The sequence below is a fragment of the Cyprinodon variegatus genome, unplaced genomic scaffold (genome assembly GCF_000732505.1).
Source record: "Cyprinodon variegatus isolate N-32 unplaced genomic scaffold, C_variegatus-1.0 Scaffold1243, whole genome shotgun sequence".
Classification (NCBI taxonomy): Eukaryota; Metazoa; Chordata; class Actinopteri; order Cyprinodontiformes; family Cyprinodontidae; genus Cyprinodon; species Cyprinodon variegatus.
This window is the reverse complement of record NW_015151696.1, coordinates 26,089-53,860: the sequence shown is the minus strand read 5'-3', so window position 1 is coordinate 53,860 and position 27,772 is coordinate 26,089. Positions and strand designations below refer to the sequence as shown.

The 27,772-nt window shown below is 36.8% G+C and overlaps 2 protein-coding genes across 2 annotated transcripts; one reads left to right on the top strand and one right to left on the bottom strand.

The window, feature by feature from the left end:
- On the top strand, nt 1–4,149 carry rhbdd3 (rhomboid domain containing 3). The gene is made up of 5 exons (XM_015401651.1): nt 1–583; nt 682–1,065; nt 1,956–2,082; nt 3,042–3,296; nt 3,426–4,149. Exons 1-5 carry the CDS (start codon nt 418–420, stop codon nt 3,598–3,600), a joined length of 1,107 nt encoding a protein of 368 aa, XP_015257137.1. The 5' UTR covers nt 1–417; the 3' UTR covers nt 3,601–4,149.
- LOC107102367 (EMI domain-containing protein 1-like) lies at nt 4,039–26,917 on the bottom strand (the record flags this gene model as incomplete). The annotated part of the gene is made up of 13 exons (XM_015401644.1): nt 4,039–5,052; nt 7,946–8,030; nt 10,453–10,497; nt 10,704–10,748; nt 13,749–13,811; nt 13,924–13,976; nt 14,222–14,311; nt 20,296–20,403; nt 24,613–24,720; nt 24,823–24,867; nt 26,428–26,560; nt 26,660–26,721; nt 26,828–26,917. Coding segments are annotated over 13 exons (1,061 nt in total), but the record flags the coding sequence as incomplete, so codon positions are not given.
- Between the last annotated feature and the right edge of the window lie 855 nt (nt 26,918–27,772).

Below are 27,772 nucleotides of genomic sequence, written 5' to 3'. Positions count from 1 at the left end.
GAAGAATCGCCAATACAGCGAAGAAGAAGAAGAACGTGTTTACGGAAGTTTATGTGCACCAGAATTTCTTTACATTTACATACTAACAGTTTACATATTTGTCTTATTTTCTACTTATGTCACATTTTTTATTTAATAATGTTTCATTAATAGGCTCTAATTAATGATTCCCCATATTGATTATAAAACGAAGAAATCCCAGTCATAGCTAGCTTTTTCCTTTTGTTGATAGAATCATCCATATGTGTGATTATAATGTAGATACAATTACTTTAGATATCGGCATTCTAATGTATGGTTAAAAAAAATATGGTCATACACATCTTAGCCTTTTATCAGATATGCATCTCCTTTGATGAGCGTCATCAAATGTTGGTTTATCATGGAGTTAAATGGAGAAGCTGCAGCTGAGGTGAAATGATGCAACGACGTTTCCTGTCATTAAGGTCCTTGTTTGGGCCAGATCGCTCTGGATTTTGCCTTGTAACATTCACTCTGATCACGCTGATGGTGTTGATCTATGTTGGGGGCTTCCAGGCAAGTCTGAGCGTCGGTCCAGGAGGATACTTCCCAAGGTTCAGAGGTATTTATGCTTTTAGATTCAATTCTATTTCAGAAATCTGCCTTAAAAAGATAGGAACTAATCATGTGATGTAAACTGTTTTTTTTTTCCTTCCTCAGATGTGTTCCTATATGCTCTTAGTCACGATGATCAGCCCTCCTTGCTGATCAGCCTTGTTCTTCTGCTGCTGCTGGGATCATGTCAGGAGCGGCGCTGGGGATCAGTGGCCTTCCTTCTCCTCTCCATCCTCACAATGGCTTTGCTGTCATTTATTTACACTTTGATGCTGTTTGTGGGAGGAGGTGAGGCGAGTCGGATCTGTGGCTACTCCGCCATCCAGCTCGCTCTGTTTACAGCTCAGTGTCGACAAGCCACAAAAAGGAGGCTGCTGAGGTGTTTACCAGTCTGGCTCCTGCCATGGCTTTTTCTGCTGGGTGGTTTGCTGCTGCTGCCAGGAACACCGCCCTTGCTTCACCTCTGTGCTATATGCATTGGACATAACTGTATCCTTTCCTGCATATATAATCTGTAGGAATAACACTGCATCTTGACAGATTCATGCAACACAATTTTAACTTCATAAGGAGCATTTTTTTTATAAGTTACCTTGTATTTTTTTTTTAGATTTCATGACACACTGTGATACATTTTATAATATCACTTGTAATCTATAAAATATTTTATTCCTTTGATCTAGTTTTATTATCCCATAACACAGGATGAACAGTTGCCCCTGCGATAGGCCACTGAATGCTTAGATTAGAATATATCTATACTAAGATAAAAAACAACTATGTCAGATTTATAATGTTTTTAATATATTGATCAATTTGTGTTTTTCTCTAGTTTTTTTTGTTGGAGAAGGATCTTCCCAAATCCCTTTAACTCCCCCCAGTCCTTCTGTGACAACTAATGCTCCACATATTCTATCCCTTCCTTTCCTTTCTATTGAGAAAACTATAGGTAGTTGGATTTTTTTTTTCTTTTGCCAGTTTTTGTTTTAATTATTGTTTCTTTGGTACAAATATGATCTAATTAAGCATCTAAAATTAACTTTTTTGGGGTTTTCTAAATTCTTGGTTGTAACCATTCTTTATTTTGGCCAATATTGAAAACATTATTGCTTAATGGGTCTTATATTAGTTGATTTTTTTTTGTATGTTTGGCTTCTATTTTTTGATATCTTTGGGGGTGGGTTGTAGCTCTTTTGGTATACAGGTTGTATTTTGGGGATAATTTGAAGACCTTGAGCCTTAAACATACCCTTTAATCTTTCTGTGTCCAGTGGTTTTGTCTTTTGTTTAAGCTAAAAATGCCACTTGAATGCATTTATTGAAACTTTGGTGACCGTTTCTCTTTCATGTTATCTCATCTCCTTAAATATAACCTCTAGATCAGCAGCCCTTTATTGGGGCCTTACAGGAACTGGAAGAGATCAGTATTTTTCCTTTCATTCCTAGTTGGATGTACGTTCCTACTTCAACCCGGTTCAGACTGCCAACGTTTGCAACCTCCCAGAGGTATTGTAAATCAATTACATTAACTGTCCGACCATCACTCTAAATGTATCTTCGATCACTCTTAGATTTTATTTCAGTACATGCACAAGCTGGTTTATTGTAGTGGGATTTTATGTGGTAGACTAATATAAATTAGTGCATAACTGAAGTAAAAAGAAAATGGTGCCTATCTAATTCTCTTTTCAACGTATTACAGAGATTTAAATATTTGCTTATTTTCTTTTTCAACAATCTCAGCCAGACTTGATGGATCATTTCTGTGAACATAATTTTTCTAAACTACATGCCTTAATGTTTAGCTCTTGCTGAGTGTTTAAGATTGTTCCCCTGGTGGCAAATTATTGCCACTACATTGTTTCAAACTAGTTCTCTTTGTTTCAAACTAGGGATGGTTGACTCAGGAACCTGTGCAATGTTCAATGACCAGAGCATAATTTTCTGTATTTTTACCATGTGTGCTAAATGGCTTTTATCAACCTGCAAATGAAACTTCTTTTGGCTTTCTTACAACTACCTAATTTTTCTGTCCACTTTCTTTAAGACCAGATGGTGCATCTCTGCAGCTCTTTCAGAGTTACGACGGGCCTCTTCATTGCTCCTCTGATTAATGCAATACTTATCCATACAATCTGTTTATTTTGCCAGCTATGCACTTGTAGGTCAGCAGTTACGGACTGCTGTTTTCACTATCTAATGACGGATTTAACTGCTCTGAGATATTCAAAGCTTGAAATACTGTTTCATCCAACTCTTTGCAGTAAACCTTTCAGTAACTTCAAATGAAAAACAAAAGAAAATATCATTTCCTGCTACTTTACTTCTAAACTGTATTTAATGATGGTTTATTAAAGATCTCATTAGAATATATAGAGACTGGCCATGTGAGTACATTTGAAATTATGTAAAAGTCACCCAAAACTAAATGTAACTATTTGTCAACAATTGTTTTTTGCGCTTAGGTACCTTCCACAGTTCATGGCTGAAAATCATGCAGCTCCTCCACCTGTGAGGGGTCCCACAGTTCACAGCCCCCACCCATGGATGGAGCCATCACCTGCCTGGGTGATGGAGGCGCGGTCTGCTGCTGTGTCTGAGACAGAAGTGCTGGAGGAACAGATGCTACGAGCAGGGATACTGGCCTCCTTACAGGATGCTCCTGAAGAAGGGCCTGACGCTAAAGTAGAGGTCCAAAAGTCATCAGTGTCTTCACTGCGGTTAGTGAAATGTGTGTTATGTATTTAGTAAACTAAAAAGAAAGATGTTAACTTAATACTTTTAAAATAGTAAAGTTTGCATTTTTAGTAGCCCTTAACATGCAGTCACCTGTTTCTGTTTCCTCTCAGGCTACAGCAGCTGGAGAAGATGGGATTTCCCACAGAGAAAGCTGTGGTTGCATTAGCAGCAACCAAGCAGCTAGATGGCGCCATTTCTCTACTTATTGAGGATAGTATTGGAGAACAAGCAGTGGTGGTATCTAAGGGAAAGAGCCATCCACCACCACGACAGCAGAGCATCTAAACAAGCTTCTCTTTTTTAGGAATCGCTCTGTTACGGATTTTTCACTTTTGATTTAAACTGGACATACGCCATGCTTGGGCTTTTCTGAGCTTCTGTATTTTCTCTTTGAGCTGCATGAAGAACTTATAATTAAAAAATAGCCCAAAACACTGGAAAAAAGCGGAAAATGTTCCAGAATTGTATGCTTTGTTGTTCCATATCAGCAGAGACAATATAAATGTGTGTGTGGGGTGTGTGTGTGTGTGTGTTGGAAGGGGTTAAAAACAAGTTTAATAATAACGTTTGTGCCATGAATTCAAACAGGTCACATGTTAAAATAGTAATAATAAAAAAAAAACATTTATTACACTTAGCATCTTAGCAGGATTACCTTAACACAGTAACACATTTGCAAAGACAGAAAAAAAAAAAAAAATCAAAATACAAAATGGTTACACAAAAGCTAACAACATAAACTACATTTTTAAATAGTTTCACAATAACTTTAAGATGAAAAAAAAAAAATGTATTTAATTTTTTTTTCATCAGAGCAGTTTTAGCAGTTATACAACACAACAGTGTTCAAGTTTGAATAACTGGATCTGCAAAACGTGTTTTCATTTCAGCACGTTTAGTTTCAGGCTGCAGCACCATGTAACACAGACGCCAATGTTTGTGCAGATTTTATGTCAAATCAGTCACGAAACATTTCAGGGGACAAAAAAAAAAAGCAAGAAACTACAAATCACTAATTAAAAACACATTGAATAGAGATGACTTCATCTGTTTAGTGCACTACATAACACCGAGTTAAACAATAAGATGAAATTTTAGAAAACGACTACTAGAGGAGAAGGGAGGTTTATAATTCTGTAATGAAGACTGTACAAGATCATAGTTCTTAAATAATTAACCCCCTTCAGTTTGCAAACATATTATGAAAGCAGAAGAATTATTTCCGCTTTTCATTTCTTCAAATTGACCCCTGTTGTCTGGAACAGTTTGTCTCCCTACCATGATGACCTAGAATGAAGATGTAACTGATTAAGCATTGTTACCGACGCATTGTCTTTAGCTCTATACTGTAGCTAAAAAAAAGAATGAAACACACAAGATTCAGTATGAGAGGGAAATCAAATCAGTTCTCAGGTTGCTGATGTAGCAGGGTGTCATGAAGCTTCAGTTGAGTTTCCCTGAGGTGTCCTCTGTTTTTATCCATGTGATAAAAGCCCAGACTGGCCACTGGATAAGGTCTGTATGAGCTGAATACTGGTGAGAGACCTGTTGGAGGGGAAGGCCCAGTCTGTGATCCTCAGGGTTGGTGTGAAGGATAGGGGAGCTACTTCCCTCGGGCGTTGGTGTCAGGAAACAGAGGAGAAGCAAGTCGATGTGGATGTGCACCTGCTCGCTTATCTCTGTAGAAACTAGGGGAAGATGTGCCGAACGGTTCGTCCCCAGACCCTAGATCAGGTTCTGTTGAAGAAAGACAACAGTTGGAAAAGAGGCCTCCCTCTCCATCAACACCTGAGGACTTTTGGCCTTTTTAGTTTATTTTTATTTAAGAAAAGCAAACTTAAGACTTTTCTGTTTAGTTTGGCTGTTGCCCGACATTGATACAGAATTAATTGTAACATGATTTTTGTTTATATTTTTATATCATATTTTTGTATTTAAACTTAATGTAAGCTTTTAATTATAGCGTAGTTATACTTTCTCTTTCTATATTTAATTAATTTATTATTTACAAAAATGGCTGCCTATAACATTACTTTCTCTCACTGAGTTTTCCTGTTTGGCACAGCAAAATAATTAAGAATTACTGGATCCAATCACTTCATCTGCTCTTTTAGAGGATATATTTTATCCACTATTGCCCACAATAAATTTACCCTTTTTTAATCCGAAAGATTGTATGACTGGTCCCAGAATTTATCTGTTTATGGCAAGAAACAAAACAAAAAAAAAGTAGATAATTAAAACTGCATTTTCCCCTCCTTTTTATAAAATAGAACATACTACTGAACAGCTGCCTCTATTCTTTTGTGTGTCTGCTAAGTCATTTTAAAAACCACAGCAGGTTGCAGCAGTTAGGTGCCCGTAATAATAAAACTTGAAAAAAAAAAATGTTTTCTTCCATTTTAAACTAAGTTGTTCATTTCTACTGTTGCCACATACCTGATAACATTTCTGTTTTCAGGCAGCATGTTTTTCAGAAAATCAATATAAAATATTTAGGTGCCAGTTTTGACAGCTCTCTTTCCCCTGAATAGCATTCTATAAATTGAATATTTGAAAGTAGAGATTGTCAAAGTGTCTTAAAATGAACCTTTGTCTCTCGCTTATTTAGACTAATGTAATTTTCCTTTTATTTGCCTTTGCAAATCAGCTTTAGATAGCCTTCAGAGTGTACAGAACAAGACCTTTAATGTAGATCAACAGTAGAGAACATGTTAATGCACTGACTCCCGGTACATTATAGCAGACATTTAAAATTTTGGTCTGAACTTTTAGGGCACATCATGGCCAACTGTTTAATTCAGATATAAATGGAGTCCTACTGTTTCTCTAGGACTTTCAGATCATCAAACCGTAGCGTTTTCAGGCAATGGACCAGAGACTCTGTCTTTTCTTTCCCACTGTCCATGCACTGCATGAACTTCAGAAAGCAATTAAAGATATTTTTATGTTGACAGTCTTTAAGGAGATTTCCACATCTACTTCTAAATATATTATTGATCTTGTGTTTTGTATTGTGAAGGACCTTATTAATAAAAAGTATGATATATATATATATATATATAAATATATATTATCTAACCTCTAGTCTTAAGACCAAATGCAAAGCTTTTTGATTTTACAGTCATTCCCATTGGGTTGAAATGGTATCCTTTTTTTTAAAAATATGCAAACAAAGACTTATCTACAGATTAATGTCCTTTTCTGAGGTTGTTCTTTTCTCTGCATTAACAATTAAAATTTAAAACTTTATGCTATTCTGTGCAGGAGCAACATTCAGGCTCACTGTCCTTAAATACCATTCTTTACAACATACTTATAAATGAATAGCAGAATTGTGTCAAAATAGTAGTTTTGCTGGATTTATTGTATCTTTTTTGAAAAGAATAAAGAATATCAAAAAAAAAAATGAAAAGAACACAATAGCCTTTAAACTGTCGTGTTTCTGGAAATCACAAACAAAGCAGTGGAAAAACAACTCATTTTCTCTAAATAATCAAGCATAACTACAAGCTTTAACAGCCAGAAAGAAATAAAAATAAAAAGTTATGAGTTTAATACTCAAAATTAATTCAACCCACTGTTGGGGCCGCAGTCACTTGTGTAAATGTCATATTCATATGCTTCTCAGTCCTAATCTGGCAGCAAAAATATTCATATCCCTTAAAACTTTTTCATATTTTAACCTCAAACCTTAACAATCTTTTGCTGGGATTTCATACGGTCAACAGTAAAATAAATGGAGTTGTCTGGTGAAGGTCTCAGAATTATTAATAAGGACCATAATAAAAATGGAGAATCTGTGGCTACAAAAATTCAAAGAGCTCTACTTGGTAAAACATACCTCAAAAGTAGTTCTACTTTTAGGTTGGCTTCATGGAGTCTATTTATAGATGCAAGCCATTATTTTTGGCCAAACCTTTCCAAATAATTTATTCCTTTCTTTTTATCTTACAACTATTTGCTTTTCGATGTTGGTATAACTGCTAAAATCCCAACAAAATTAATTAAAGTTTATGGTGGCAACATGAAAAAAAATGTAGAAATTCAAGGACTATGAATACTTTGCCAGGTGATGCATATTGTGTTAAAATAGTGACGTTGAACAAAGCCAAAATAGAAACAATTAAGGATTGGATCTATAAAAAAAAAAAAAAAGAGGTTTGGAAAATGATTTTAACATCTAAATTCATCAAAGCTATAAACAAAATACATTTATGGAAAACAACCTCTCAACTTTTCTGACTATATAACAACATTCCAAGTTTTGGAAACAGTCGGTGATGATAAATCATTTTTTTTCTTACTTATCTAGTGGAGAAATGGGTCAGCAGGACTGTGGGTGTTTTGGTATTACCTGGCCAGATGATAGCCTCCAACAGTGTCACCCTGCGAGCTAGAAGCTCAAGGTCTGCCTGCAAGTCTTGGAACATCTGCAAGCTAATGTCCTATCAGAGAGCAGTGACAGGGGGACTTTATGAGGCTGCAGAAAACACTGTCCAAGTCCTGGGGCTGCCTGTGACTGTTCCTGCCCTCTGTCCCAGCAGTTTGGTATGGTGGGAGTATGAGAGTACCACCCACAGCTGTGACCCCTGCCTAAAGCTGACCCTTCCTCAGGCCTCCTACTCACCATGAATACCGATCATAGTCTCAAGGATTAAAACCCTCTCGGCTAAGATCTTCAGGGCCTCTCTGATCTGATGTATGCCGTCCCCCTGTGAAGATAGATACAGCCGTCAAGGTAAAAAGCAGAAGCTGAAGGACAGTTGGCCAAGATGCAAGTCAGGTTTCCAATACAGTTTAGCTGTTAGAAGGTTATAACAGTCCACATATCTGTCCAGCATGAATATCCATTCCCTAAATGTATCTTTATATTTTCTTTACTAACATGCTGCATATTATCATTCTCCGCCATGCTGGGCAGGCAAACATCAGCATGCACATGACAGACCAGCATCACGTGGCAGCATAACACAGCTGAATCACACTCTCAGGTTATAGAGATTGCAGCAGCACCCGCATTCTCTTATGTTTTTTCAGTTCCACAGAGTTCAGTCTTAGTGCATAAAACACACAGAAGTTACCAACTTTCTGTCATTTGAAAGAGGTCCTAAGTAGATTTCTACTCTTACATCTGATTTGTCTTTTGTTGAGGTATAAGGCAGCAACCTCAGGGGGTCTTTACCTTAAAAAGTAACAAAAGTACGGCAACAGGAGATGTAAGATAGACAGACAGCTGTAGGCATCACATTCCCCAAAGAAACATGCAAAGAAACATGGCTGGAAGTTTTCAAAAAAGTGTGAATGACTTGTTTAGGAAAAAAGAACTGCTAACGAATGGCAACTCAATGGCATTATGTTTAAAGGAAAAAGGCAAAGTTACTTTAACAGCAGGGATTCCTTGCATTATAGACTGCAGGAAATATTCCAGCATTATAATCCCCCCAAAAAAATATTATTGGAGAATTTCTGTTATCTACTGCAATGACTAGAGATCCACTTTTAAATGCAAGGTCAAGGCTATTATTTAGTACTTTCACACATATATGTTTACTTTCTTTAACATGTTTGCTGTGTCATGGCTTTTGGCAAATGAGACAAAATCCAGATTTGTGGAGAGCCCAGCTACTAGTTTAGTCAAAAGATTTTCAGACCTATGCCATAAATTTATGCAATTAATGTGACCCTGTTGATTACTCCGACTAAGACGCTCCTTCTCCATCAGTTTTAGAGTTAAGGTGATGAGCTAATCTTCAGCAAAAGTTAAAAGATTATCCTCCAAAAATGCTGTAAAAATACACACCAGATTTTGATTTGTAAAAGGTTCAAACAATTTTCTTTTTTCCTTTCACTTTTCAAATAATTTTGAGCAATCACATAGATGTTTGAAAGGAATGCACAGCAGTATCTTGAAATCATGTCTTTCAAAAAACAGGAAAAAATTCATTTAAAATTAATTATTTAGCTTTTAGCAAATATCTGAAGCAACCATCTTCTTCCTCACAAAAAAACTAATTACAAATAAATACACTTTTATCCAGACTTTACAATAGCACTGCAAGGTAATGGAAGTAATTGTAATCCTCAAACAAAATTAGCAGGCAGGTGCAAAAAAACATGGCTGCAAAAAATTGTTTTTTTGAGCTAAAATCAGTGCAGCCGGCAGATGAGCGTATCGCCATTTGGTAAGTTTGCCGTCGACATTAAATCCTTCTCTAAATAAAAAGATCATCTTTACCATTTTCCTTTAAATTGCACAGTATTAGTTCACACACTGAATATATTAAAATTAATTTAATAAAGAAGAAAGTGTTAATGCAGCATTGTGTTTGTCATGCAACAGTTGAAGAAAAGGGATAGCTGTATCCACTCCACTCATATCAGATCAAAACACCTTAAAAAACCCATGAACATAATGGAGCGATTTGGCATATACATCTCAGGTATATTAGTCAGATTCCTGTATAGAAAACCAAACAAATTGGTGAAAATTAATATCGCACACTTGGAACAAAGTAAAATAACTTATTTTGCACCAGTTAAGACATGTTGTTCTTGTGCTGGTATGGGTATTTATATGCATATGCCAAAGTTAAAAGCTGAAAAGGTGACTGTGAATGGTAGCCATGGGGAAATTTGCTTGCAGTGGGAGTCAGACAGCTTTAGGGTCAAGATGACAGTTTTGTAACAGGGGACAGCAGTCCAGAGCAAACCCCAAGGACCAACAAATGCACACTTACGAAAAAAACAAACAAAAAAAATCAGACAGATCAGACACAGACACATAGAGGGGTACATTCTAATTCACAAACAATATCAAACAGGTATGTATCAATAGGTATGAATGTATGAACCTGACAGAGAGATGTGCAACTAAACAAATACGTCAAAATAACAGATTAAAGTTCATAACCAGAACCTGAGATGTTGGTTTTTATACTTAAGAGATTAAAAATGAGATGGCTGAATTAAAATATCTTACAGGTAGATTTTTCTTGCAAAAAAAAAAAGCAGACGTCAAAGTAAATTTAGAGTTAAGCATATACTGTAGAACATTTTGACACTTGAAAAGAGAAAAAATCTAAATCATTGTTGATTTGTGTTACCTTAATGAGCTGCTATTAACTACGGCCTTACCGGCAAGCCCTTCTCCCCTGGCTCTCCTTTTGGCCCTGGCGCTCCCTGTGAAGAGATGCCAACAAAGCGTTGCTTTAAAACATAAATCTATTGAGCATTTTAGAGCTGAAAAAAATAAAACCATTCCCCTGCAGGTTTGTGATGTTTTTAGTGCTGCTGTTTAGTGTAGTTTATCACAACATAACCAAACATGAGATGAGTTTATGTTTCCCTCTCAAACATTCTTCAAAAGCAGAGTAGAGGTGACTTACCGGCTCTCCTCTGAAGCCTCTTTCTCCTGGATAACCGGAAGGACCCTAAGAAATGAAAGGAAAGTTACTAGAAATGAGATAATTAAGTTTAAACATATTAGAATTGCAGATCTTAAATCGATTAATCAGTAATTAGAATAACTTGAAATAAATAAGAGGCAGTTCTATCATACGTTATTTAAAATTAACTTATTATGTGAATAATCTATATCTTACACAAGGTGTTTTGCTTTTTTCAGGTGTTGATATCTCCACATCAAATTTATTTGATTTATTTAACAGCTGCTGGTCTAAATGCAGGTTTCAGTTGTAACAAAAGGTGAACCGGACTTATAAAAATTGATGTACTTTAACAAATTTTACTCTACTTAAATATTTAAATTTCCATGAGATCCTTCAGGGTTTTATGCATTGTTTAGAAGCATAGACGTTACTATATGCATGCTTCTGAAAGGAAAGAAATAAAGGAGAGTCTTATAAATGTCTTCTTTTAGTTCTTTCAGGAATTTAGCAACTTCCCTGAAAAAAATGACCCAAACTAAATAAACATTTTGTTTTATTTACTAGGAGACAAAACAAGGTTTTGTGTCATTTTATACAATGTTTTTATAAAAGGTTTCAACTGTATGCAGCAACATAATATTACTTTTTAACATGAAAGAAATCATAAAGCTAAGTAACAGTGGAGGTTTTTTATGTGAGCAAAGACTCACCACCTTCTATCGGGGGACAGCAGAAGCACTTGGCAAAGCATAAAGAGAACTCTTCATAGTAATAATATTTTGTCTCTTCCTTGCATGTTTTATTACAGAAGAAGCACTGTAAAAAAGTACACTTATGCACCATTAAAATCTTTATTTAAAATCTGGAATTGTACTCATTTTTAGTGTTAAATAAATAAAAAAAAAAACTTAATTTTTTTTTTTAAAAAGACATGAAAATCACTAGTGCAATGTATGCTCCATTCTGTAAAATGCTCATTACACCATTAGTTTAATATGAAAACACCCAAAGAGTCAGAGTCAACTTCCGTCTCATTATACACTTAATTTTTGAGCAAATTCTTGAATTGTAAACATTTAAAAAGTTATGCTTTTTAAGAGAGCAAAAACATTTGGTTAGAAATGAGAGAATTCACCAACTCTGCTGGGAATGATCCACAAAGCTTTCATACTCTTTATGGATTAAAAGCAATGGAGATCCCCTTTCATTAGATTTTAGTATGGCAACTGAGGGATCACTGTAAATAACTGATAAAAGCAAACAACCCCCCCTTAAATCATCTGGGGTTCGTTCCCTTTATACACTTCTTGATCTTCATGGTCAGAGTTTTCTTTGCATAACAACTGCAGACGTTCCCAAACAAGTGAAGAGTGTTGTGGCTTCACATAGTGTGACCGCAGATTTGGTATACAAACATAGCCTATTAGGACTGAGAAATGTGTTGCTTCATGTGAAACATATTCAGAAATAAACAAAAAAATGTCTGTTTACCAAAATTGGCCAAATTTGACAGGAAAGTCAGAGGCTCAAAAACCATAAGTAAGCCCTACCATACTGCATTCACCATCTACAGTAGTAGCCATTCAAAATTTCCTCACTTTCCTTGATGATTCCTTGGCTGGTCCTTGGCTGGTCTACAATTGCTTTTTAAACATCAATCTTTGTACTAAAATAATCTTTCTGTCATAATTTGTGGACATTAAGATCTAAAGTGATCTTGGTAAAATCCTGTCCCAAGATCGTCCTGGTAAAATCCTGTAATTCAGTGAAAGGGTGGAGTACAAAAATAAGCAAGAGGAGATCACTGCAGTGGCTGGAAGTTGGAGGGGATTTAGCTGGGAGTTGCAGGGAAGTGGGCTGCCATTTGGCTGGCGTTTGACTGGTAAGTGCCACGAATGGCTGCTGATGTATTAGGTCAGATTAATTGCACTCTTTGGTGTGGAAGTCAGCTTATTGAGTAATTTGGCTATTTTTTCAGTAAGAGAGCAGTTTAAAAATGTTAGAACAAGTCGAAGGAAATGTTGGAAACTTTATTTTCTATTAAATGAGTCATATCTGCACTTCATTAAGGCCAGAAAGCAGATGAGATTTCAAGCAGATAACAAGGGTTAAGTGGAGCACAGAAAAGTCTCTACTTTTGACTCAGACTTTGAACCCCTCTCTGCAAAGAAACATGCTGGATTTGAACATTTTGTCAGCCTTTTAGAAATTTTAGAGTTCAAGTAAAAATGTATTTCATCTAAACCTGTGGTTCTCAATCCTGGTTCTCAAGTGTCGCTTCCTTGCATGTTTTAGATTTTTTCCTCGCTGCCACACACCTGAATGATGTAAAATAATGATAAACAGTCCTCTGCAGCACTTGATGGCTGTGGAGGTCATGCAATCATTTGAATTAGGTGTGCTTCAACAGAGAGACATGCAACTCAATTTTTTTATTATTTTTGTCTACATTTTAAAACTTCAGTTAAAGATTGTTTTCTTAGCAACTTATCTCACGTAGAGGGTTGTGGGTAAAAAACAATAACTGACTGCCTTGCTTACATAATTTCATTAAGGGAAGTCGGACACAGTCGAAATTTGTATAAGCAAGTCAGATTTCCCCTTAAACTTGGGATGAGAAGTTAGCCACATGGATTCGGATCTATAAAGTGCATCATGATTATGCTGTCAGTGCGCTGAACTAAAGCAACAGTGTATTTCAACAACGCTTCCAAGATTCTTTTATTTTGCTCAATTTTGCCTCAGTTTTACAATGTTTAATGAAATATTACATGTTTACAAAAAAATATTTGTGCGTTTAAATCTAATATTCAGCCTAGTATTCAAATTGAGACATAGGCAACCTGATTTTAAAGCTTTTACCAACTGTCAAAAATACTAGCGATGACAATTGGAGTCATTTAGCCAACTGGAGCACATTTGTATTGTATGATGTTGAGGACTGTCCTTTAAATAAGAAACATGGGCTGACAAACCTTATTTTGTAAAAGATGAAGAGCAAGAACAATACACATCCGCAACTTAGGTTTACAAGGTACTTACTCTTTCCCCTCGATCTCCTTTTGGTCCGACTGGGCCTGGTGCCCCAGGTGTTCCAGGGCTCCCCTGCAGTCAGTCAGAAAAAAACAAACCAAAATGACAAACATACTGACAGCAACAGTGCTAAGCACACCTGGTGAGTCCAGAGTATGGTTACATTGCATGTAAGGCAGCTTACATTCTTTCCTGATGGGCCAGGAGGGCCTCCTGGGCCTCTGGGACCTGGGGGACCTGTGTGTTAGAAGCATGGAGTCATTGTTTCTCTCTAATGAAGAAGGCAAAGCCCATTCTGACATGATGTTTGTGTTTCCCCCTAATTTAAAGTAAATCTTTGAGGCATGAACACAACCTTTTCAAACTTCAAAAACCCTGACAGAAAAAGTCGAATAAAATGTACATTCAATATTAGGATGTTTGAGTTGCACACAGAGGTTTTCCAGCAACCGCATAAACATCCTGTAAACATAAACACTTACCGACAGGCCCGGGAGGACCCTCAGGTCCTGGAACAGGCAAACCTCTTGAGTCATGGAAAGTGTTGGTGAAGAAGGGATCTTTTCCATGATCTGGGTTTGAAAGAAATTTAATGAATCAGATACTTAAGTGGAACTTCAGACTAATGAAGAAACAATCTAAGAAGATAAAAATCTGTCACACTTTACACGATGATAAACATGTGTCACAGAGAGTAATTATTGTCTTTTTAGCCATTCACTTTAAACAAATCCACTGACGGAGAGGATACATAGTTTTTATTCCTAAAAATTGGTAAATTGTGACGAACATTTGTTTTTCTGTCTTCTGCTGCAGTTATTGGCCGTTTCCGCTAGCTTTTCAGCTTTAGACTGAAATGTTTGAAAATAATCTTTGAAATATAGACCAAACTCAGTCAGATTAGATGTAGAGCATCTTTAAACACCAGGTTTGCCACAGATCCTTAATTGGATTTAGGGCTTTGACTAGATTAATATAGTTAAATTTTATTGTTGTAATTTATTGTTCTAGTCAAATTTGACTAGGTTCTAACACTTTTTTACTTTGATGTACACATAGACGAAATTGTTGGTATCCTTGTTTATCAAAATAAAAACCCCCAATGGTCATAGAAATGACAAAAGTTATAATGAATTAAAAAAATCTATTCAGATTTTTTTATTCATTATTCATTCTATGCTTCAACAGAAATGTTGTAAAAAATAAACTCATAAAAGAAAAAAATGTATTATTATTATTTCTTTCTCCCCTCATTCTCCTGGACACAGGAGGGCACGATTTATTTGCTGCTTTGTTGCTTATCTGATGGGCATCCCCTTAGTGCATCACAATAGCTGAGCTGAATATTATCGAAGACTACCTCAAAAAATAATTTGAATTCTTCCAGTAGCTTGTAGTGTTTGCATAGTTCAATAGAAATAATAATTATTATAATAATAAGATATGGAGTATTAGGTTCAATAAAGCAACCCCTTTTTTGAAATGTGGTTTTCTGTGATCATTTGGTACAGCAGAGGCCGGTTGTCTTTAAGAGCAGAGCCTACTTCTGTTGTGTTAACAATTTGAATACACAGACAAAAATAGTTTTCTTGTGGTTAATGACTAATAACTCTGCTTAATGTATAAACCAGTTTATAAACATTTACTGATGATGGACACAACTTGGATTTGAACAAAATATCCAGTCACAAAGGTAAGCAGCTAATGACACCTGGTAATTGATCAAAAAGTCAGTTATAATCATTTAAATTAACTTATCTCTTTATATAAACTTGGAGGCTTCAGTGAGTCCAGTGTATCTTTAGGATGACCTCCAGAGGGCAGTAACTTCCAGATAAATGTGAAATTTCATGCACAAGTCAGCAAGAGCTGCTCCAAACCCACTAAACTATACTTTAATCAAAAGTACCTAAGCATCATTAGATCCAGGTTGGAGGGTCAATAAAGCTGAGTCTTGCTATATTTAAATGTTTCCATATATTTTATGTGAAACCTCTTGGACTCAGATCAATCAAACCACATGTACCCACAGCAAAAGTACAAGAGGAAAAGGGTGGTGAACATGTGTGTGATGAGGAAGTGTGTGGCAGCTGGGTCATTTTATTCTGACAGGAAGCACAGATCCAATCACAGGCCTGAGAACTGAGAGATACTGAGATGACAGAGGAAGAGGAAGATGGTGATGATGAGGAGGAGGAACGCTGATGGCCATAAACAACCTCCCTCAGCCCAACGTGTGGACATCACTAAGCAATTAGGAGCCAAGTTGACAATTTCTTTTGAAGTATTAAGGCAGCCACACTGATGAATACTGAAGTATTCTCACAGTCACCCTCTTCACTGCTGATGCCCATCCAGTGGCTAAATGCGGGTGTTTTCCAAAGGAAGCTCGGTGCAAACCAACCCCCGCCTCTGATCCTTAGTTACTTTGATGTCAAAGAAATAGCCAACACTTTGGAAGTCATCATGCCAACTTCATCGCCCCCGCAGCTCTCCCCAGCGGAACTCAGAGATTACAAATCTTTGTACTGCATACTTTGTTTTACCACCAGACCCAATTGTAAAACCCATGGGTTGACCTTGAAAGAGCCCATCCATCTCCTGTTCCCCTCCCTTAGCTCTCTGAGGAACCTACATCTGGAAACCGTTCAGTGACATTGGTTGTTGACAGGCTCTTGCCTCAGCATGTGAAGTCTGCATCAATTTGACAGGTTTTTACTGAGTGTGCATCCGATCCACTCTTTGATTCTGATCTACTCTGCTGGTAGTAGACAAATGGCAGATGGGAGCAGGTAGCAGCAGACAGGCTTATATCAACCTGCATGGTTATTTAAAAATCCATTTTTGCCAAGACTAATATTGCTTGGATATAACATTTTATTAACTGAACCCAATCACAAAAAAAGCTTCCACCCTCTATTGACATAATTATCTTAAATTCTCACTTCGTAATGAAGTTTAACTGTAATTTCATTACAACTTTTATATAAAAGTTACACAATAAGAATTTTTGAAATGTAGGAACACTGACCATTTTTTCCCCCTCAACACTAAAATGTAAAAAAACAAATGTTTATTTCTTCTGTTGATAAAACAGGAGATAAGGTGATAAGTCAAAAGCGAAGGAAGAAATGTCTTGTAGAAGTAATTTAACAATAAAACAACCAATCCTCCTTATGAGAAAAATCTAAGGATGGACTTTTGTGAGTTCTGGTGCTCTGTTGGCATTAAAATTTGCAAAAGTGTTTTGATTCATCTTGAAAAAAAAGAATGAAAGTTTCTAGAGGGAGCAAAGAACTTTTGTTGCACCTCATTTGCTAAAGATGATTATAAAATAATAAAGACATGACTTTGAATCCTTATGTTTTAGATTTAGATTTCCTTTTTTGCATTTGGTTTTGTTTTTAGTTGCGCTTCCTATTTTAGTTCATAGTTTTTTAGTCCTGTTTTACTTTGGAGTCTAGGTGTGTTCCATTTAATTTCAATTCAATTCAATTGAAAATACTTAATCTGATTAATTAAACAAGATTTAATTTTCGCTAGTTGAACTAAGTCACTGCCTCGATCAGTTTCAGTTTTTTTTCTTCAGCATCTTGCTTTTCATTAAACGTCTTCCATCTAGAACTCTGTCTCACCTGCTATCCATTCTTTAATTCTCCATCTCAGTATTTCGGCCTCTTTGGTTCAGTTGTGCTTTGTGAAATTCTCCTGTTATCAATCCATTTGTCATCCTGTTTGAGTCTATAAAATGTGCTTTCATAATGTTTCCGTGATAAACAGGTAAATGCATATACCCTAGCATGGCTTACTTTCTTCTTTTACGTCAAACAGCTCGATCTGCCAAGATCACAGGCCTTGTGTGCTTTTACATTATTTAAAAGCGGTTGTGGAACCAGAAGGGGATGGCCTACATTAAGCTGCACTAATCTGGAAAAAAAGATCTATTACTGTTAAATTCAAATATCCTTATGGATGGAGTCTTCTGTCTGTTTTCTGGGTTCATTTGGTGCATACATTGGTCTGTTATCAGGGGACCAAAACTAATCAATCAAAGCCATAGTAACGTGTTCAGAGGGATAACGTGACACAGTGTGGCCATTGTGTGAACAGAAAATGAACAAGAATAAAAAACAATGGAATTTATTTGCAGCAGAGCAAACGTATATCTACTGTTTTCTTGAATCAACATGATCAAGATTAAATCTACACTAAATACGTTTGCTATTTTCCTATAAATGCAAAAGCAATATAGAACTGACATAGGATAGTTACCTTGTCCATAAGCAATGGTGACATGATAAATGCAACAAAACTAAGAGGACAGTGATGTTTGAACATTAAAAACTGAAGGATATATTTGCATGTGTATGGGGGTGAAATGAAACCCCACAAACAGTGCTGCGCTTTTGTGTTGCAATCATTTTGCCAAAATCTTTCCAAATGCATTTACTTCTTTTTAAACTTGTTGCATGTCTAATTTAGCGAGTTAATCATATATAACATATTCTGCTGATCAATAGATGCCTGAAATCAGACTAATAATTACTTAATGATAATAGGATATATCTACTGTGTACACACCACACTGTACTGTTTTGTATTATATTACAGCTGTTTTGAAATCCAGCTTTACCCCTTGGATTCCATTGGTGTAACTGGGTAATTACTATCTTAGTTAATTTTAGGCTTATTCTTCTACCCATTCCCTTGAACGTTTAAATCACGAAGGCTCTGACATTACGTTACATGTTAATAATCTTGCACATGCTAAATGTCAATTAATAAAGTAAACATAAGACTGTCTCCCTTTTCTCAGCATTTGGATCCTCAATGACCAATGTCTATACGAATGTGCTGATCTTCTGTCAGTATAATGTTCAATTCTGTTGCTCTACCAGACTCTTAAGTAATCTTTGACTAAACTTTGTATTCCAAATGTTTGTTTGGACTTAACAAATTTCTTTACAGTGTAGTCTCTAACCAGCTTTAGCTGCTTTAAAGCTACAGTGTGTAACTTTCAGCGACATCTAGCGGTCAGACTGCAGACTGCAGCAACATGAACATCTCCCCCCCACCGCTTCTCCCCCCCAACAGTACGGCGAGCTTTACGGGACAAAATGTCTTCCATCAGGTCTGCATCACCTACCTTCTCAAGTGATGAGGTTTGTTTACATAGATAATTTTACAGATAGTATTTCATTAGTCTGTGTAGGGTATAGATTTCATGTAGACTTAAGATAATAAATATACCCGTTATTTTTTCTACATCGTTGTGACGTTTTGGTGATCTCGCAATCGCTAGTTTGTTGGCTCTGCGCTGCCGTAGCGCAAAGATGTCTGCCTCCATGGCTGCGAGACCCGCTCCTATGTAATTATAAATAACGAATTCTAAGGAAACGCAAATATTAAGGTTAAAAGGCTGAGCTCGTAGATGATGATAAAATAACATAGTTATGTATAATATATTACATTTCTGACTGTATATCCCTGTAATTATTACACACTGTAGCTTTAAGATAATTAGGTCTCCTCATTATGCCCCATGAATCATTTGAACCACAAGGGCGTGTATTTGTTTCATGTCTTTGCAGGATTTACATTTATATATATAAGAATAAAATGATCCGATATAATTACCATCCAGGACACTTTATGCATCCTAAATCTTACAGGTACCTCTACTTCTGCAGGTAATTTAAATAATTTTGGATTGCTTTAAAAGCAACAATCTGTATTTTTCTGTATTTTTCCTCAAGGCTGAATTGGATGAGGGCTTGTTTAGATTCTGTATCCAGACAAATTGCTTTATTTGTGCAAATACATTATTAGTTAGATTTTAAAGTTTCTACACCTTATTCACCCTAAATAAAGATAAAAAAAAAAAAAAAAAACACTTGTATTTTTTACTTTGGGAAAAGTCCCTCACTAACCTGACTATATTTCTATAAAACCCAAAACGTAACAGTAAAGATACCAGGCCTGCCTATGTGATACATTCACTGAATGTAAAATAAAGCATCACTGTTTTCACTTAGTTGTGTAATGGTAACATAGATATGGAAAATGTCCATTTGCATATTTCTTTTGTCATCACAGTAATTTTAAGAATAGACATAGACACGCTGAGTAAATCCAAAAAACAGTCATTGTAATCTAATAGTCTGGACATAACTACAAAGCCATTACTAAGGCTTTGGGACATCATTATACTACAGTCAGAGCTGATATTGACAAATGGAGAAGACATGGAACAATCATTACCTGGAGTCACTAGCCTAAAAAAACACTAAAGTAACACAAAAACGGCTAGTCATCAGAAGGTGACAAAAGAACCCAGAACACCATCTAAAGCCCTACTGGCCTCATCAGCCTAATCTAAGCTCAATGATCAAGGCTAAACAACAACAAAGATCCAAGACTTTTGGGAAAATATTCTGTGGCTGATAAGAAAGAAGTGGAACTTTATGGAAAGTGTGCATCCCATTTCATCTTCACTAAAACTAATTTCAGACCATGAACATCACACCAACAGTAACACATGTGGGTAGCTGCTTACTATGGTCTGGTTCTGGGATGCGGGCGCTAGCTGGGGATGGTGGGCCTGGAGGCCCAGGTGGCCCTGGCAGCCCTCTCTCTCCTGGGAGTCCGGGTGGACCGCGGGGCCCTGAAAGAACATGATTAATTAGAATGGTGGCAGAGATCTGGCACGTCATGGTAGAATTAAATCTTAAACACTCTTCCTAAGAGCCATGACACAATGCAGACTGATGAATGACTGTGGGTGATATGCTAAACTGTAACAAAGAACAGAGTATTAGAGGAAGTATTGATACAATTTACAACTTGAGTTTTCTCTGTGACTATATGAGGACATATGAAGCAAAGTTATGGGCTGAGAGGAATAAAGGGGACATAGTGAACTGACCAAGTTTATTACTCTGTAATTAATTACAGGATAATTAATGAATAGGCACTTAAAACTTGGTAGCATATAGAAACTCACTTCCTTTCTTCATCCTTTTCTTTCCTTGCACTCTACCTTTCTTCTCTTTTCTGTGTTCTCCCATTTTATAAAGTCTTGTTGACTACATTCCTCCCTTTTCTGTTGTGCATCCTTTCTTGTATCTTTGCTTCCTCGTTCTTGTATAATTCTTTATCTTCTACCATTTTGTCTGTTCATTCATTAGGTCCCTTTCCTCACTTTTTGCCTATCTTCCTTTCCTTTATGCACTCTTCTTTCCTTGTGCCAATCCTTCCTCCCTTTGTTCCTCCCTTGTCTCCTCCTTTCCTTCTCCACGTTTTTCCCTAATTTCTTGCCTTCATCCCTTCCTTCCCTCTCATATATGCTGCCTTCTCCCTGTGTTGGGTTTTCCATAATTGTATTGCTTTTTCTATACTTCTTCATCCTACCACACCCTTCCTTCCTTCCTTTTAGTTTTTAGTTTAGTTTTTAAAACTTATCTGCCATAATTCATTAGTAAAATAAGCATTAAAATACTAAAATAAACATAAAGGATGTAAATCTAGAAAGATAAATCTAGAGAAATATGGGATTCTTAAATAAAAAATGTGGAGGAATCCTGTCCACAGTTGTGTGTAACAGGTCTCAGACAGGCTGCTAGTAATAGTGCCCTCTCACCTACTTCACTCACTAATTTGAGGCTGGAAAAAGCATCATCTGACCTAACTGCGGCCATCACCTCTGTCCCTTCTTTTCATCAACACTGTTTATACAGTCAGGCAATTGTTAAGTACAGTCCAATAATTACTGCAGCGCTCCATGATGTTATTACAGCTTTGATTTGACAGTTTGTGACCTTCTAGCTGTTTTCTCTAAACTTTGGTAGGGTATAGAAGAACAGCTTACAAAGTGTTGGCTATTTCTCTGAGACTGTAAGCCCTCTGTAGCACAATGGTTTACATTAATACTCCAACCGGCCTTTCAAAGGTAATGCAACATATTAGGGAAATCTGTTAAACTTTTTAACCTTCCAGTTAGAATCTCCATCCAGATTCTGAAGGAAAGCTGTGACAAAACGATAGCATATTTGCAACACAAAGTGGACTTTTCTCTTGTATTGAGTAATTTTTAGGTTACACTGGTCACATTTCACCCCTATGTTTATCTGTTACTTTAAATGAAAGAAGAAAAAAATCCTTTGGATACCCATGAAGTAATGGAGACAGAAAAAACAATAACACTGCAGGCATATGGAAATCATAAGGAGCTCAGATTTGTATATGTATAGCTCATGCTTACTTCAGATTGAAGTCACATGGAGCTGCTCAGAAAGTGGGTTTGTAGTTCAAGTTTCGCCCTAAATCTCACTTTCACCTGGCAGCCTGTGCAGCACAGGGTTCATACGTTAGCCTGAAAGGAGAAACACTCCCTTCGTGATTCAAAGCAGAGGAATAACAGTCAATAGCAAGAGCAGATGTTGTGGCACAACTTAGACTGCCATTTACTTTAGTCTTTACAGTTGCAGCTAAAGGTGGATTAACTTTTCCTCAACAGGTCATCTGTTATCCCCCTACAATGAAAAGTGAGTTCTGGATTTAAAGGATATATTTATGATTTGATTTCACTCCGTGTTGATGACAGTGAATAGCAGGACACAGATGTGAGTTCATGCTGTGGCTCAAGACATATAAACCCCAAACGTTTTCTTTTTTTTTTTTGTCATCTCAAATGGATTTTATGAAATATACCAACAAAAATTAGCACACTGTTGTGAAGAGGCAGGACAATGAAAAAGGAGAACAAAAATGGTCTATGCGGCATGTATATTGTTTTCAGCTCCATTTATTCTGATAGCAGCTTTAGTTTATGATATTATATTATCTCAAAGGTGGAGAATCATAAGGATTAAAACCATCATCCAGACATGTAATGGGTATGGTGGAACTGCAAAACTAATGTAGACAAGGCCGTTCACAGGAAATGAAAGGCCAATGTAAAGACAGCAATAATTGGGGAATCCAGACAAGAGGGTCGTGGCAACTGCAGCAGATTTTGAGCACTTATGAGTTATGGTTTCGTTTTCTGGTCCTTGAGGTCCTTCGTCCTACATCATTTAGATGAGTTTTTGCTTTTAAACACCTTAGTGAAATACTCAGGTGATAAGCAGGACTCTGGGGATCTTGACAGCATGCTGAGGATTTAATTCCCCTGTTTGATTCAGATGTGGAAGCAGAGATTTCTGAATTCTAAAGGAGGAACATTTTTACCCGATGCAAAACATTGTTTGTGATGGAAAGCTTGCTCTACATATCATCATGAAAACACCATCCATATCATAAAACATGGTTGATTGCAGCATTACGCTGTTTGAACGCTTCACTTCAGCAACGGGGAAGAAACTGATCAGAGTTGACCGAATAATGAACAAAGTTAAATGTTGGAAAATCCTGCAGTGAAATCTGTCACAGCCTGACTATAGCATTGACTGAGGATATATATGTGTTAAAGTGGCCCAGTCAAAGATTATACCTAAATTCAACTAGGAATCTGTTTTATGACTAGAAAATTGCTCAGAGAGTCTCTTCACTCAGTTTGACTTAAGTTGAACTATTTTGCAAAAAAGGGTAGGTAATGTGGGTCTTCAGATGTGAAAAGCTGGTGACACGTTTCAGATTTTTTGCAAAAAGCTTAACATGCTTAAAATAATTATAATTTTCCATCAGAGGCAATTTCTCAATCAATACTACAGAGGCTAAACCTCCCCTGTAAATTTCGGAAAGTTATTGGTAAAATATGCATTGTCAAACTTCATAAATGTAGTCATTAACCTGCATTAAATATGTGCTAAAATGCACCTGATTTCATGAGTATGTTGCGCATTAATCAGATGTTTATTCTGGTTTTTCTTCCCTCTACTCTGGAGCAGGAGGAAGCTGCCTATCAGTCTCTATGAGAAATCCCTGTTCAGGTTTGAGCCTCAGTCTGTTGATGTAAGCAGCGAGAGAGTAGAGCCCTGATTGGATAACACGCCAAAATAGGTCACTTCCAGTGAGGCTAAACCTCTTAGGGGGTCTATGGAGCAGGGGCGGGTCATAAGGCTGGCTGCTCGATGCTGGTTGGCAAACATATTTAAGGATCTTTGACTGACAGTGGGCATGCAGCATGGAGGTTTCCTCACGAGTCAAGAGTAAGAAGTGATCATTCAGTGTTTCCTGTAGTTTATTATTTCAGAGCGCTTCACAACAGTTATTTTCACCCATTGTAGTACGTGTTTTATGTGTTTCAAGATTTGTTAATGCCTTACGTGATGTTTGGTTTTAATTAACACCATCAAGTCAGCACTGTTTCAGAAAGCAGCAGCTGCCACTGTTTTCCTCCCACTCGCCTATTATATACTACTTTGTGTTGCGTCGGTTTCATAAAACCCACTAAAACACAATGTAGCCTGTGTTTGGTGGAGATAAATGAGGATTTAAAGGGGTTGTGTCCGTTTGCAAGGCACTGCAAGTAGTCTAAATAAAACTTTTAGTGGCACTTAAAAATATCTAACCTTAAAAGAAAACCGATAGAGTTGAAATTTCACTGAACAACCAGCAGACCTCAAAGGCCATTGGAATGTTCCAGCTTTCAGCTCTGAGGGTCTTTTGGCTGACCAAAGACCAAAAATCTTACTCTGACAAATAGCCTTTTGCAGAGTATCAAAAGTCAAATTTATCATCTGCTGTTTTTGCTGCTCTATTGTCAGAAACCATAGAGTCATATTGAGAATGTAATGAGTAGTTTGAGATGTAAACAAATGCCTTGCAGGACCATGTAGCTTTTTTTAAGAAGTGTGTACAGTGCTAAATATGTTTATAATCAACTGGGATATCTAATGTGAAAGATGGCTGTAAATCTCTGGTTCATTCTGACCTGCTGGTCCTGGAGGTCCCTTCAATCCAGGAGCTCCAGGGGGACCCCTTGCTCCAACCTCTCCTGGAGCCCCATTGGGACCTGGCAGCCCTCGAGTTCCTGGCTTTCCTTTAAGGAAAAAAAATAAATAAATCGGGAGTAATCAGGAATCCCTTACCACGTTACATCCTGGATGACATCAGCTGAAGTGCAACTACAATTACAACTTACCATCTCTGCCAGGAAGTCCATCTCTGCCCTTTTCACCCTGAGGACCTGAAAAAGAAACAGGAGATTCCTTCATTTGGAGGTTCATATCTGTGAAAAAATCTGAATTCAAGCCACCTGGAGAAGATGAAGTGTAATTCCTAAGAGGCATTACATGCATTTCAGCCTAAATTACAGCTTCCCTGTGAAATGAACCAATGTGTTAGGTGAAGATACAGCTCTTATATAAGTGTATAATTGAAACATGGATTTTAAATTTGTAACAGTTTGCATGACTTACACAAAAACGCATTTTATAGTATATACTTGTCATGATTCTTCCTTTTCTGGGCGTTTTGGTTCTGTTTCAGTTTTCTTTCTTAGTTTTCAGTTACACTTTGACTAATGTTATTCTGTGTTTTCTAGGTAATTGTTTCATTAACGTTTTGTGTTATTCTAGTTGTTTTTCTGGTTGTATTTGAGTTCTTATGTATTTCTCGTTTACTGTCTGTTCCTCCGTGTGTCAGTCTCCTTTCCTCCCTTCTAGATCCTTCTGTCTACACCTGCTCCCAATCAGTTAATTACTACATTCTTTGTTCTGTTTGGGATTTACACCGAAATCCCACATCCTCTGTAACCGCTCTGCCCTGCTCCATTTCAGACCTCCTGCACAAGGCAAAGCCTACAGCCTCCGCGGTTCCTCCCATCTTGCTCTGCTCCAACTTCCCTGGAGCTCGAGGAGAGCATGCGCAATAATATTTTTTAATTCATAGGAGAAAAAGATGCGGTAATGAACCCTTAATTTATTGCGACATAATTAAAACATCAGCATCAATCACACAGGTTTCTGCCCAAGCATATTTTTTTCCTTGTGGGTCTTTGTAATAGGTATAATTAGGATCATACAGAATTGGTTTGTTCTCTACTTCCAAACTCAGCATCTCTTCATCCATGCCTGCGATAAGAAGTTTCTTTTAAAGCTGCAAGATGCGCTTTTGATAGTCTAATTTCCAAAGAGGCACATGGTCTGAAAAGTCTTTGACAACCTTCTTTCATGGAGAATCATATTTAAGGTCTTTTTATAAACCAATAAAAATCATCTTATAGTTTCAGAGAAAAACTCCTGCTTAGGCCTTATATCGATGCTCTTGTACTGCAGTTTCATTTGAACAAAACAAAGACAAAACAGAAGCACTAGTTAAAAAACAAACTAACAAGTCCAACCAAAAAAAACCTAATAAAAAAAACAGAAAAATAAAATTTGTTTAGGGAAAAGCTTTGCACAGAGTAGTAGAGTTTAACACACCCACTTTATTCCCAAAGGTCTAGTTTAATTTAAACAAAATCTGTTCTGATAGACTAGTTAGACTAAACAATACGTAATCCTTTAGATCATTTGGTTTGTAATGTGTTGGACTCAACACAGGACATTGATTTTGTGAACAGAAATGACAGAAAATGCAGGAAAAAGATCTGAACGGGTAACAGACTGCAAATAATGATCATGTTTGCCTGAAAGAAAGGAAGGAAGCGCTGTTTCTTGTCAAAGTATGGAAAATGTAAAGCTCTAGGGTCCAATTAATGGAAAATGTACATACATTTACATTAGCACATATGGTCATGGGTTACCTGCAGGTCCCCGCTCACCAGGGGCTCCTTGAGCTGAGACTGCTCCCATCAGCAGCGAGGTCTCTGGAGCAGTTCCCCCTTTACTTTGAAGATGGCGATGTGATATGCTCTCTGGTACTGTGAGCAATTGAACCTGAGGGGAAGAAAAAAAAAACAACCGCAGGTCATTTAACGGTATCCTCTAATAAAGAAGACATATGATCTTGATAAATAATTCAGATAAAGTTTTCACCTTTGCCTCCAGTGAGTTGAGTTTTTCGCTTAAAGCTGTGATTCTACTGCAGTTGAGACAACCTAAAAAATAGAAAATGGATTTCTTAAGCTGGAGGATGCAGATATCAGGGTATCTCCTTATCATCTTGTTTTTATGCAGGAACAGGAAGACGTTCACTGGTCTTACTTAAGATAGATTCTCCTGTGCGCGCTGGCGGACGCCTTGATGTGGATGCTCTCCTGACAGCCTCTTGAGCTAAGGCCTGGTTCCCTGGATCTGTGACAAACAACAAAGTACCAAATAACATCAAATAATGTCTCAGATGAAAAGTTCCAGAAACAATCTCACCTTTAAAATGTGATTATCAGATTTAGGATTTACATTCCTGATAAAGTAATTTTGAAACATAAACTTTTCCTTCTCTGAAAAATAAAGCTAAATTTTCTTGTTCACTTAATTTATATCTTATGAGTCTAGACATAGAAACAATTCATTGATGCTGTAACCGTTGACTACTATTGGATTTATTTCCACAACCTACTGCTGTGGAAAAAAATCCAATATGTACCAACAAGACAAAAAAACTTAAAAAACCAAAATGTGACAGTGGCCTACAGGGGTTAAAAAGCATTTTTATCCCTTAAACCTTTTCACATGTTTGTTGTGTTACCAATGCAATCATGCATGTACTTCTTTGGTATGTTTGTGTGACAAATAAACATCAATAGGAGGCTGATTGCTAGATGGATGAAAAGAAAACAACATATGATTTTAAAAAAATGCTAAAGTTGCAGTTGTATTTTGCAGATCGAAGACCAAGTTCTGTAGAATTAACTTTTGCAATAATTACAGCTCAAAGTCCTTCAGGGTGTCCATCAGGTTTGTACATGTAGAGCCTGACATATATGCACATTCATGTTTGCAAAATAGCTTAAGCTTAGTCAAATTAGATGAAAGACATCGGTGAACTTTATATTTTAACTCTTGCCAGACATTCCTGGTTAGATTTACATCTGATCTTTGACTGGGCCGTTTTAAATCAATCAATTTGTTGTGCAAATGCAATATCCAGCCTGTAACTGGTGCTGTATGATTTGAACTTAACTATTCCACTGCAGCTCTGACTGTAGG